This window comes from Miniopterus schreibersii (assembly GCF_964146895.1).
Source record: "Miniopterus schreibersii genome assembly, chromosome: 1".
Lineage (NCBI taxonomy): Eukaryota > Metazoa > Chordata > Mammalia > Chiroptera > Miniopteridae > Miniopterus > Miniopterus schreibersii.
Genome location: NC_138101.1, coordinates 192,893,659 through 192,907,603, shown reverse-complemented (window position 1 = coordinate 192,907,603; position 13,945 = coordinate 192,893,659). Strand labels below are relative to the sequence as shown.

Sequence of the window (13,945 nt, the reverse complement as noted above, 5' to 3'; positions counted from 1 at the left end):
GTAACGTTTTACTTTTGTGTTTCCATTTTATGCTCCTCTGCTGTTCTATGCTTGGTCTACTGTTAGCCATGGATACTGCTCTTCCTTTTTGTCAGCTGACAGTATACTTGCTTAAAGACGATGGAATAACTAAGAAATGTAACTGTAGGTATTCCTATATTTAAAATCACAGTTTTGATGACTAAATGGAGTAGGTAGAAACTTTTGTTATGAATATAATAAAATATCATTTTTTATTCAAAAATTTCACCACTAATCTTTGTTTCGTTGCCTTTTTAGGTAATTTTCCCCCAGCACTATTTAGAATAATAGAAACGTCTCATCAGATGTCTTTATGTGTCATGTCAGGTTTTCTTTGGAAGTGAAACTGAAAACACTTCTGATATATTTATTTTATATATTTTACACTAGAAAAAATGCTCTTTGTTCACTACCTTGAAGACTTTGTGGAATAGGAAAGATTTACCTATTGATGTGATACTTAAATGCATGCAATATTAATGAAAAATCTCTCCTTTACTCAGAGTACAGATTTATTTTTCAACTATCCTGTTTCTTTTGGTCTATCACTAATTGATCAGTTTCCTAAGCAAGAAACTTGGAAATAATTTTTGGTTCTTCTCTATTTTGACCTTTTTATTTTGTTTCCCTCAAAACCCTATACTTTTTTCTTCAGAATGACCCTTGGAATAACTTTTTCTTTTCTGTTCCTAGTGCCATCATTCATATTACCTTACACATTCATTGTTTTTAGTGTTTTCTTAACTGGTCTGCCTTTCGGCAAGTTCTCTCTTCCATTTTATGTATTTTATACATATTCTGTTATAAAATAATATGCAGCCTCATTAAAACTGAACATTATTGCTCTAGTCTCCTGTTTTCAGAACTTACAGTGCCTTTTCCCCTAGTCATTTATTCAAGTACAAATTCTAGCCTTGCTTTCAGGCTTAGCTCTGATATCTTTTGTTTTTTCTGCAGTTACCCTGATATTCTGCCTACTTTCTAGTCCAGTTAATTTTCCTTTACTCCCCTACAATTATGTTGACTTTCCCATCCTCTGATGCCCTGCCTTGTCTTGTTCTCCGTGCTCCCCCTCTTTTCTGCCTGTCCAAATCCTACTCAAATTGCTTCCTTCTCTGAATTGTGCCACTCAAACTCCTTTGTATGTGCCCTGGCCTGGAGTTGAACCTGCCACCTTTTGGTGTATGGGATTAGGCTTCAGCTAACTGAGCCACATCAGCCAGAGCTAAAGTTATATTTCTAATAACAAAAATCTTAACAAATGAAAAAAAATTTTCATAAATTACATTGATATTTTATCATTTTTAAGAAGTTGGTTTATAAGTTACCTTAAAAATAACACGTCGAATGAAAATGTATTTCTTTTTATTCTTTGTCTTCTCTTAACTATTCAAATATTTTAGGTTCTTAAGAACATTTTTGTATTTTAGGTTAGCATACATAAAATGATACTAAAATATACATAAAATGAGTAATAAAACATTTAGGTTGCCTGACACATAGTAAATGCAATATAAACTTTAGCTATTTATACAGCTGTAAGGGAAAGAAGCCTGCTTTCTAAGAGCTAATTTAATGCATTACCAAGGTTTCAGATTAGCTTAATACATAAGTGAGTGGCTTTTCTTTTTTTCTTTCTTTTAAATATGTTGATTTTAGAGAGAGAAGAAGGGAGGAGAGATAGAAACATCAGTTGGCTTCCTTCTGCGTGCCCCCTACTGGGGATCGAGTCCGCAACCCCAGGCATACCAGGGAATCGAACCAGTGACCTCTTGGTGCATGGGATGGCACTCAACAAACTGAGCCACACTGGCCAGGGAAATGTCATTTCTTAACAAATATTTTATTAGCCTAAAATATGTCCAGCCCTAGGGAAATACAACCACCAAAAAGATCTTCAGGTCTCAGGCTGGTCTCTCCTAATCCATTCTCCACACGACAGCCAGAATGATCTTTCTTAAGTGATCTTTGTAAAGATCCCTCTTAAGTGCATGTCACTTGTCTATTTAAAACCTTTCAGTCCATTCCCAGTGCTCTTAGAATTCATCCTTTCACATGTCTATCAAGAGGCAAGTACTGTTTTGGGTACTAGGATAGAGTAGTGAGTATTTTAAAAATGTGTATTACAGAAAAACTTGCAAATTGAATAATATGAATCTGGTCTTCATTTAATATAGAATTATTTCTGGGTTTATGAACCTTGGGATGAGTTTCGGCAGAGCACAGAAATTCAAAATGCCTTGCCTCAGTAATGTCTAATGAGCACCGACCATTTGTGCCTATCAGTGCCTGGTGCCCTCGTAAGGTCACTGTTTCCTTATCATGTGGGGGTTGTTGTTGTTGTTTTGGTTTTTTTGTCATCTAATCAACAGCAGATCTTGCAAGCTGTTCTGTGGAAATACTTATTTGTCTCATAGACTATCTGTGGGTTGCTCACCCCAGCCTTGAATACCATCTTTGAAATGTTGACTCTTTACTCATTAGTCCCAGACTCTATAAGATCATCCCTGATAGGACAGCCTTAAATTTTTTTGTTGTTGTTGTTCTTTACTGCACACTTTTCAAAAACACATTTTATGTATTAAATAAGATGTAATTCTAGTTCTTCTGGTAATTTGCCACTAGAGGGTGCTAGATATTGCACTAGGCAACTTAAAGACAGCTACTTTTTGGTGATATGATAGAGGGGGAAAACTATGGTTGAGTCATGTAAATTTAGAAGACTGTTTTTAAAAAAAGTGTGATGACTTAGTCATCATTTGTCATTTTATTCTCTTAGGTGTTTGGAAAGTATCCCTATTAAAAATAGTACTTTTAAAAGCATGTATTCATTAAATTGTCAAAATTGTCATTCAAAAAAGTTTATAATTTTGCATCTGTGTATACCCACTGGGCCCTGTGCTTCAGTGTGAACCTACAGTGTGTATGATAGGGTTTTTGTGATGTTTGTGGTGTTTTATGCCATAATCAAAAGGTGATTCCATATGATGATGTTGGTTGACGTCTCTCTAGTGTAAATACAGTTCAGTGTATTACTGAATTGTTTGATAGGAGCAGAGCCTAGGTCAGGGATTTGGGTGTGTGTGATTTATTGCAGGGACGCTCTCAGAAGCAGCAAGGGCAGGGGAAGAGCCTGCGCAGCATGTGGCCTCAGCTGGGGTCTAGGTGCAACCTGAACCTGTGGGAAGTTTTGGAGCAAGAGTGAGGGGGCAAGCCTTTTGTATGCATGTTGGCCATTGGGTGCAGGCTGCCTGGGTCAGGGTGCGGTAGGGAATGGCGGACCGTAACCTCTCTGGTGAGGCTGTGGTTCCTGTCTGCCTTAGGCCTTTCCCAGAGGAGAGGACAGCTGTGGGCTGTTAGCAGCTGGGCTATGGGTGCACCAGCCTGTAAAGGTATGACGTGGCAGGACACTATTCACATCTATTACAGATGGTCATTAACCCTGGCCGATAGGACATAACTCTTCAGCCAGGCAGACAGCTTGTTTGTCGAGGCATAAGCAGAATGATTTATGAATGTTCCTCTTAGTTGTCCTTATTTCCTTGTTTTCCTGTGTTTTTCTTTTAGTGAGGACCTCTGGTGATCACACTCATGGGTTGTCATGTCCAAGTCTAGACCTCCCAGTAGGACACGGTTTCTTCTGCAGCTTTTAATTTTTTCCTGTTGGACCAGTATCTTTCGTTTTCAAGTCATTTGGGACTGGGGTTAAGAAATGGCCTGTAGTTTGCATGTGTCCTTGATATGGAGAGTCAGGGATTGGCCACAGCTACATATGTAAATACACGCAGTCATGAGTGGGTTAACGGATGCGGTGTTAGTGCTTTCCTGAAACTTAAAAGTGCTCACCTAGAAGATTATTATACAGTCAGCCTTTGATTTTTCAAGCTCATGCAATATGCGTAAATGAAGTGCATAGATAGTTAATCCTGTAACAACTTATTTTCAGCCTTCTTACATATTAAACCCTTTTTTAGAAGCTGTCACTATTCATGAGAAAATGTGCTGATTTGTGTTCCTGATTCAGCTGTACAACTGTTTTTGACCATTGAAGTAGTTAGGCAAATGAGTCAGGTGGCCCTTAGTTAATTTAAACCTAAAACTGGATTAAATCCAGAATGCTGACTCTTTTATTATATCTTTTCCAGCTCTTCATTATTCTCTGTCTTCTAGAGAGGCTGTATTTATGCCTAAAGCAAATGGCCTACCTCAATGTTTTTCACAAAAATTGCTGCCTATGATTTCATATGAATTTTCCATGTCTCTTTTGTTTACTTTTAGCATCTGTTTATTTAATCAAGCGTGTTTTGTGTTCATATCTTTTCCGTATGTGTTAGATTAATCTGTTTTAATCAGTCTACCTTTATTAATCTTAGTAATTTTGTTTTTATGATTTTACAAATCCTAGCAAACAGTGGCTATTAAAAAATAGTTATATTAGATGGCTCAAATTCTCCTTTTTTGTTTTAAAGTTATGTTGAAATACTTAATTTAATAGGTTTTTTTAATATTTGGAATTTAGTTTGTAATTAAGTTATCTGTTGTATAAAGGAATTTAGGAAGCAGTGCTTCTGTTTGATAAATATGTAAAGTCAAGTACATTTTATTTTAAATGTGTTTTGAAATTTACCTATTTTCAAAGAGGTTTAGGAACGTTTTCAAAGATGGGGGGAAAAAGGAACCTAAAAATATAAAAAGAAGAAGAAAAAAGAGCAAAAGCCAGAGACAAGCAAAGTGCAATAGATGTTGTAGTCACCTGGAATGAAACAGTCATTGTGACTGAGTCTTAAATTTAACTCTGAGGTTAAGAAGAGGTGGGAATAAAGGGAAGATTCTTTGGCCTACTTTTTCTTTTTTTAAAGGGAAGACATATAAATTCATCTAGAACACTGGTATTCAAGCTTTTTTGACTATTACCCATAGGATGAAATAGGCACATTTTTATATTGCAACTCAGTATGTATATTTATGTATTTGCATAGACATACAGACATAAACTTTTTGCCGCTAACATTTACATAGTGTTTGTTATCTGCCAGGCCTTACTGTAGACACCTATATAAATTTATTTAATCCCCAATACATATGATGTAGGAACTGTTACTGTCCCTGATGAGGAAATTGAGACAGTCACATTAACTATTTTGCCCAAGGTCACACAGTTTCTAAATAGCAGGTCTAGGATGCAAACCCAGGCAGTCTAGCTCCAGTCTATTTTTAACCATTATTCTGTATTGCCCTCTTTTTTTCCTCCCATGTGCTCAGATTTGTTTATATTCATATGTACATGTACATGTGCATATGTATAAAGAGGAAACAGAAGTGTCATGCAACACTTTTAGTATATTTGGTTCTATTTTAGTTTTTGAAAATGCTAATTGGAACCATTAAATTAATACCATCATCCACTCTTGGGTCACAGCCCAGAGTTTGAAAAAACTGGTCTACAGAGACTTTAACAAGCACTGAAGTTATCAAATGGCTCCTATGTCATGGACATTAAATATTATGAAAACAGCATATTTGATAAAAGATCCAGAGATTTTTTTTTTTTTTTTAATATATCTTTATTGATTTTAGAGGGAGGAAAGGAGAGGGGGAAAGAAAGATGGAAACATCAATGATGAGAGAGTCATTGATCAGCTGCCTCCTGCACACCCCCAACTGGGGATCGAGCCCGCAACCTGGGCATGTGCCCTGACGGGGAATCGAACCTAGATGTCCTGGATCCTAGGTTGACGCTCAACCACTGAGGCACACCCGGCCGGGCCAGAGATATTTTTGAAAACAACTTATTTTATTTTATGTAGTCTCTAAAAAGTGACACACAGAAGATTAAAGTTCAATTTACTAAAGTCTGAGTAAAGCCTTCCTTAGCTGCTACTGTGGTCCAAGTAAGATGCTCCCTGTCAATCTGTCTTAACAGAAGATGGGTTGTAGAGAATCACTGGGATGGACAGTGTTCCTGAGGTCTAATTAATCCAGTGTTTCAGATGAATCTAGAAGTTCCAGGTTATGATCAGTTTCACCATTGAACTCTGTGTATCAGTTGTGTGGCAGTAATGCTGAAATGAAGCTGCTTCTCTGAGAATCCTTTCAAGGGTGGTGGTTTTACAGGGGCTTGATATATGCTTTCTAGCATTACTTCCCATGTCCATTCAGCTGGCCTGTTAACAAGGATACCAGTTTCCAAAGGCAGGACAAATGAAATTCATAGTTCCAGGGTGTATTTCTTGTTTGGTTTCATTTCCGACACTGATGTCTTGGGGCGAATGAAGCTCTACAGGGGAAGAGGGTGGGGAAGACAGGTGGACTGATTGTCAGTGCCCAGGGCTTATCACATGTGGAAAGATAGAAATCTTTCCCCAAGTTAAATTATGTATGAGAAAGGGATGTGACCAGGCATTCTAATTCTCACATAGTTGTGGCAGATTAGAAAAGCAGTGGCCATGTATGGATGTCACTATGTTAAGATACTCCCCTGTTCCAACATGGGGACAGCTAGGGTTCCTGCGTTCTCTTTCACCAGGGAATATTGCCAGGGATCATATTTAATGCACGAGTTAAGAGGCATTACTTCATGAGAGCTCATTGTCCCTTCCCTAAAAGGAAAGAATTGGCAAGCAGTAGCTCTGTGCTGTGGATCTGCATTGCTAGTTTTTTCAACCTTGTATCAAAATTATCAGCTGTAGAAGAGGGTATTTGGCTATACTTATAGAGCTGTTTCTTTGGTCTTTTCCTGTTTGTTAGATTGTTCATTTTTTTCACTCATTCAACATTATCTGAGTTTCCACAATATGCAAGCTTCAGAGTTACTTGCTAATGATACAAAGTGAGTGAAATCAGACAAGTCCATAATTTTGTGGAATTTACAGTCCAGTGGAAGTTAGATAATGAGGCAATCACAAATTTACATGAAAATTAATATTTCTGCTCATTTCTGTGACAGAGAATGCATGGTGGTATGAGAGAATAAAATTAGAGGACTTGTACTAGTCTGGGCAGAAGGGAAAGGCTGGATGGCTGAAGGAGTTAGCTAAATGAGATGGTGAGAAGGTGGAGAGAGGGAGGTGGAAGCCAGCTACTCTAGGCTATATTAGGGATTCTCTTTAAGAGCAATAGGAAATCAAGTGTTAGGAGCTGTAAGGCTTATTTTTTTTTAAATTATTATTATTGCTTTTAATCCTCACCCGAGGACATGCTTAGAGAGAAGAAGGGAGAGAGAGAGAGAGCAACATCAATGTGAGAGAAACATCATACGTGCCCTGCCCAGGACTGAATCTGCAACCCAGGAATGTGCCCTGAGCAGGAATTGAACTGGCAACCTTTCGGTGCACAGGACAACGCTCAGCCAACTGAGCCACTCCAGTTAAAATGGAAAATTATTTTAAAAGGATATATATATATAAATATATACTTTTTGATTATACTACTTTTCACCTAAAATGTATAAATGCATATTCACTTGCCAGTCTTTGGAGGTAGGCACAATACTCCTTGTTTGAGACTAGGTTCTTAAACAATGATTTATTTTGCATAAACCACACTCCTAATGCATCATCTAAAGTTAAGTTTCGGATTCTTTAAAGTGGAGTGAGAACCGGACACATTTGAAGTAATCTGAGTACAAAACCTTTTAGATTTTCATAATTTTCCTTCCTAGCCTTTTATAGTTGTTTCACCCACACCTAAATTTTCAGCACTTCTTTTGAAGTGTCTTGCTTTCATCTAATTCTTCCAAAGCATTCAACCTCATTTTTCTCTGCTTTCACATTTACGCCTCAGTGGTTAAGTAATATTTAGTTAAATTATAATAATAATAAACAGGTAGGGCAGTGAGTATCAGTGACTGATGTGAAGCAGGTGGCTGCACCGCACGGGACAGAAGTGTACGGTGAGCTAGGTAGAGGCGTTCAGTGTGTGGAGGTGCATTTTACAGAGGGAAAGGGGAGGGAGGATCAGTTAGTCCTGGGAGTTGTCTAAGTGGAAGTCACTAAGAGAGTTTCTGCCTTTTGTTTTTTTTTAAAGCAGTAGTTCAAGTACAGTAGTTTATGCTACAAGTTCTCTCTGGCCTGTAGGCAGTTTGTACAGCATATACAGTGTTTAGCAGCATTAATAAAAGTTTGAGTGACAGAAAGAAATGATCTCCTAGTGGCCAAGCCATTCAGATCCCAGTGAGAGCAGCATGCTGTAGGTGAGCCTATAATGAAGGAAATAAACCAGAGGCCTTTTAGAACAATGGTGCTTAACCCTTTCCTCCAAAATAATGCACGTAAATATATACAAATTTTGCATGCATTTAATTTATGGCCTTGTAAATTGCTTGCTTTTACAGACTATAAAACTATTTTTTTTTAAATATGTTTTTATTGATTTCAGAGAGGGGAAGGGAAAGGGAGAAGAAGAAATAGAAACATCAATGGTGAGAGAGTCATTGATCAGCTGCCTCCTGCACAACCCCTGCTGGGGATCAAGCCCACAGCCCGGGCATGCGCCCCGACTGGGAATCGAACCTCAGTCTCCTGGATCATACATAGGTCGATGCTCAACCGCTGAGTCATGCTGGTCAGGCTATAAAAATATTTTTAACAAATTAATCTCATCATTGTAATACAAAGATTAAAGGCTACTTCCTAAAAATTTTTAATGAATTCAAATTTGACAAAATGAAGATTAGTTTAATTATGCTCAAAGTAAATTTCAGCAAGAAGGCTGCTTTTGTTTAGCCTGAAAAAGTAGCTTGGAATTATTCAGCGGCTTTTGACATGGCAGGCAGCACGAATGTCATCTTGTTTTAAAACTGCCAGTCAGTTTTAACTTTTCTTTATAACAACAAGTGCTAAAAACCTGATACACAGTGATGATTGTGGTGGAGTATGAGTTGACATTTGGAGAAGCAAACTGACACCTGCTGCAAGGACCTAGACATCTTCCCCTGACACTGTTGAGTTCACTTCCTGTTATTTCCTGTGTCGTCCAGCCGTTGACATCATTGTCAGCAAGGTTTGTCAGCATTGTGCTACCTCAGGTAGAGGAGAATTATAAATCCACATTTCAGCTTGGACAGAAGTAACCTTCATGAGCTAGCCGCAGTTTTCCTCCAGCCTGTGGAAATCTTCCTGCAGCTCTGGAAAGTTTGCGTGGCTATCTTGATTCAGTTCTCTCTTCAGAATGGCTGCTTGGCCAGGGGAGAGACACAGGTTTTCGGCAGAATCGAAAACACTGTCTGTAGGGCCTAGAGCTGAAAGACTTACCTCCTTCATATGGTCACAGATGCCTGTCAGGCTAAATCAGGAATTAATCCCTGTCTTTTATTCTTAGAATTTACTTTCCCTCAATCTCAAAGTAAGTAGGACTTCTACCTCAAGTTCAGTTGAGTGCTGCAAGGCCAGTCCTCTGGAAAACTGAGCTCTGTGCCCTCTTCTGCTCACATTTCCTGACAGAGTATCTCTTAAAGGTCCTGGCTCTGATGAAATTGATGTACAAGACTTCTGTGAAGACTGCTGATAGAGTATTGGAAGCCGCTGCTTGTTGATAAAGAAATTAGAGTCCTGCTGAAGCATGAAGCTTAGTCGCTTTACCTTCTTATCCAAGTCTTTGGGCCAGTTCCTTACTTATGTCATCTGTAAAATGGCATTACTGAAAGTACAACATTGGCCGTTCTGAGGATCAAGTGAATCAATCTGTGGAATATGTTTGGCACAGAGCCCGGCATAACAAGTCCTTAAGAAGTGCTGGTTTCCTCCTTCCTAGGAGTGTCATAGTCATTCACTGATCATTCTACACCACGCGTCTGTACTAATTTACTTCCTGAAGCACTGAACTGAATAACTTACAGGGTATGAAAGCCCTTCCTGTAAAGCTCTCTTATTCTAGTGGGTGGGTTAGACCAGAATTATGTGCTCAGTGGGCAGAGTGTGGAAGCCCAGGTCTGGGTCAGAACTCTGACTCCAGATGATTTGAAAGGGTTTAACTTCAAAAGCAGTACTTGGCTTAACCATCTCAGGCGGTGTTTGCATTTTTTATTTTTTTCAAATTTTCAGTCCCTTTAATAAGGTGCTGTGAGAAGAGGGCAGAACTGAGATGGGGGGAGGGGGAGAAGGTGGTGCTTCTTGAGCCCCACTGGGCATCCATTCAGCCCTCATCTGGCAGCTGGATCTTGCTGGGGTCAAAGCAGTTGATTCCATGATGGGAAGGCCATTGGCCTCTCGGTATTTTACAAGCCTTTCAGCTTCCCAGCGGGCCCACTCGTACATCCTGTAGTTAGGCAGATATGCCACAAAGGTGCTGCCAAAGACCAAGACAGTGGAGGAGCCACAGAAGACGACAACCCGCATGTTCTGTCCACAGCAGGGTCCCTGCAGCCATGGAGTCTGGGTTCCTCTCATAGAGGTTTTTGCCCTCTGGATCTGGGTCCTGCCAGCGCATTGCAGGTTCCCATACCTGCTTTCCCACCACAGCGGACAGGCCGATCACAGCGTGGCGGAGCTGGATTCCCAGGAACCCCGGCAGCCAGGCGCCCTCGCGTCACTGCTGCTGCTGCTGCCAAAAGGCTGCGAGCCCACCAACCTAACAGCCGGGCACCGAGACAGATTGGTCTGCAGGCTCTAGGGCTGGAGGGAAATGCGACTGCGCAGCTGCAGCTGGCCCAAACTCTGTGATTGTTGCTCCCCTCATCTGCACTAAATAGGTGGTGTCTGCATTTTAAAGGGAAGAGAATTTGTTTTACCTTGCAGGCATGAACTGGGGACCTACCCCTTCCCTTGCAGGGTGTTTTTACCCACCCTCCCTCCTCCCACCACTTCCTGCCCTCTCCCCCCTTCTCTAAGCAAATGCAGATACCTGCTCTGCCCGAGGGGCACAGTGCCATAGGCCCCAGTTCCTCACGTAGGGGAGTGGCACATACACAGGGTTTGCCCAACTGAGCCCCTAGGGAGAATGTGTCGAGATTGACCTAGTAAGCCTTGAATTACTGCCCTGGGATGTAGAGGGGTTTCTGTCAGTATTGCTTGCCATTTAAGATCTTTTAATGTTTTGTTTTAAATCTGAAGATCTCTTTTGTTTATATAATGTCAGCTTATATTGATTTAGACTTTTTACATAAGTGTAGAGAGGTACTTGAGATACTTGATTTATGTATGTGTATGAGATTCTCATTAAGAACTGTTTCTATTCATTTACATCGGTAGCAAAACCTAGAGGTTTTATCTGATGTCTAAAATGTCCTAGTTGTTCCAGAATTGGATTGTGGCTAATTGACCATAATAACGGCTGGTTTCCGAGAGCTAAAAATATTGAGGAGAGAGTAACAGTAAGAGTGAAAGCATAACTTTGCAGCAGCGGTTAGATATGTAAATACTGAGGATTAGATTTAGAAACATGTTTGGCATAAAATTGAAGAAATCTATCAAAGAACTATTTGAAACAGCACTAGGGATACTTTTTCATTCAAAGAGGGTGTTTTTTGTGTGCATTGTAACTTTCAACTTCCAATAAATTACCATTCTGCCTGTGTAGCATTTTAATTCTTTTTTTTTTTTTTTTCCAGCTTATGGAAAAGTATTTCTAGTTCGTAAAATAAGTGGCCATGATACTGGAAAGCTGTATGCCATGAAGGTTTTGAAAAAGGCAACGATTGTTCAAAAGGCCAAAACTACAGAGCACACACGGACGGAGCGACAGGTCCTAGAGCACATCAGGCAGTCGCCGTTTTTGGTGACGTTGCACTATGCCTTCCAGACAGAAACTAAACTTCATCTCATTTTAGGTACGTGTCAGTTGTCATCAGACTTGTTACAGAAACATTTGGGGGGGGGGGGCTTGAGTTGTAATGCAATCACAAGGTAACACATTTCAAACTTAGAAGAAATGAGTATTTTAACTTTCATTTTTTTCTTTGTGGTGGCATTTCTGTGAACATGAATTGCAGGAATTTCACTGCTATTTAGCACTCCTTTATTAACCTTAAGAGACACATGAAGCACCTGCATCCCTGGGAGGTGGACAGTGAGCTTCCATTTAAATGTGAGGAGCTGAGTAGAAGAGGACTACAGTGTCTGCTTCAGGACTTCCCAGAAATGCACCCATTTGGGCCTACAAAGGGATATTCATGGAAATCAGTAATTGGGAAAAATAAAATGGAAAGAAAAGCCCTGCCTATAATGGAGATACCCAGTCACCCCTTTGATCACTCCCATTTCTACCCACTGGCACTTTCTGAATCCTTTCCTTTCCCTAGTAGACCTTGGGACCATTGTATATGGATGTTGGCAGTGTCCTCTGCACATAATACTGGATTGCTTTGCCGAAAAGTTGTGCCCTTTTCTGTTCCCACTGGACGTAAATGGCAGTGCTTCTAGTGCTAGACTCTGCCACCATTGAAATTTCATCCATTACAGTTTTAGTGCCATTCTTGTGATCATTTGCATTTATGTATTATGATCCCCTATTTTTAAACTCTTCTGGCAATGAGACGAGACAGAATTCACACAGTGCTCTGTAAGCATTAGCTGTTCTTGATGCCTACTGTGTGCCAGTGCTATGCTGGGTACTATCCATAGCATCACCACCCCTCGCAAAAACACTGCCCACATCCCCTCATTTGTGCTGTGGGAGCTGCATTTTTTGATGTTACATATGTTGTGTAAGCTTGAGAATGAAGATTGGAACTCCGTTCTGAATCATATCAAAGTTTGCCAAACAGCGCTGCCTGTATTCTTTGATTATTGGTAGTACAAGTAGGTTTTTAAATATATATATTCAGCAATTTTATTGAATGCTCTCATTTTGGAAATTATACTCTTATTAATGATGCCTAAAGTTGCATTCATTCATTTTTTGAGTCATGAGGTTATACTTCAGGTTCATTTTGCAATGCCTGCCATTTACTAACAATTCTAAATCTTTCATACATATAAGCTGCAGTCTCCTGTGCTGAGTCCCCACTAATGCTCTCTGCCTGTTGTTCCAGCAAGTAATTATCATGTGGCCCTTCATTCTGCATCCTGTGTGTGTCTACTCAGCTATGTTATTTACTGATTTTTAAATATGATGTTCAGAATTTTAGGCTGTAGGGGACAGAACATTTTAATACAATGGTTTCAAACATTTTTAGCAGCAGAATTCTTCCCTCAACTGAAAACACAATCATTCAATTGGAAAACAAATAGAACTGACTAGCTCTGCTCCAGTCTCTGCTCAAGGTCACCAAGCCCTGCCAGCTTATTTCTGTTTCTCACCCTCCCAGAATTTCCAAGGAAGCCCTAGGGAGTTCACGAGGGCTGGTTGAGAAATGATCCTGTTCAGGTTTCTCCCTTTATAATATTTACAGTAAATTAGCTCATAAAAGTTAAACCACGAGACTAATATCATACAGCTAGTCTGAGCCAGAAGCAGTGAGAACCCAAACTCTTGGACTCTACCACCACGCCATGGCTTCTCTCTCTTTCTCTCTGTTCTCTTACTGTAACTGCGCTCAATCTTTGTTTGTTTATTGAAAATAGTGTAGTTTTTGTAAAAAATGTTTTGAATTTAAAAGTATATGTGTGAAATATTTTCTATTAGACTAAAAACAATAGTCCTTAATAATGTTGCTTTTTCGCTGTTGGTTCTCCATTATTTGTTCTTTGCCAGTGGCCCATAAATAAACAAATACGGAACAAAACAAGGAAACCCATTTCTTGGGCCAGCTGAAGAGTAGAATGTGAACTAGACATACTTGTTCCATCATGAGTAAGGCGGCGCATCCAGAAAACGTTCCCTCTACCTCCTCCCCACATAGATTATTTAATGTAATTTCTTTCTTATTGAATTTTTGGGGTGACCACAAGGAAAGGATCTGTTCCCAGGCTTTTCTCCTTGACTCGCAGATGGCCATCCTCTTGCTGCCTTTTCAATGGTGGTTCTTTTATGCACACAGACCCCTGGT

The 13,945-nt window shown here is 39.7% G+C and overlaps 1 protein-coding gene across 4 annotated transcripts in view; it reads left to right on the top strand.

Moving 5' to 3' along the window:
• Positions 1-13,945, top strand: part of RPS6KA5 (ribosomal protein S6 kinase A5) — a 107,268-nt gene that overhangs the window by 32,721 nt on the left and 60,602 nt on the right. For 2 of the 4 annotated variants that reach the window (XM_081117755.1, XM_081117756.1), the window contains exon 3: positions 11,567-11,785. The exons of 1 other annotated variant lie outside the window; for it this stretch is intronic. In XM_081117755.1, coding sequence (XP_080973881.1) covers positions 11,567-11,785 — 219 coding nt within the window. Of the gene's footprint in view, positions 1-11,566; positions 11,786-13,945 lie in introns of those variants that run through there. One more of the 4 variants, XM_081117758.1, reaches the window with a different exon arrangement.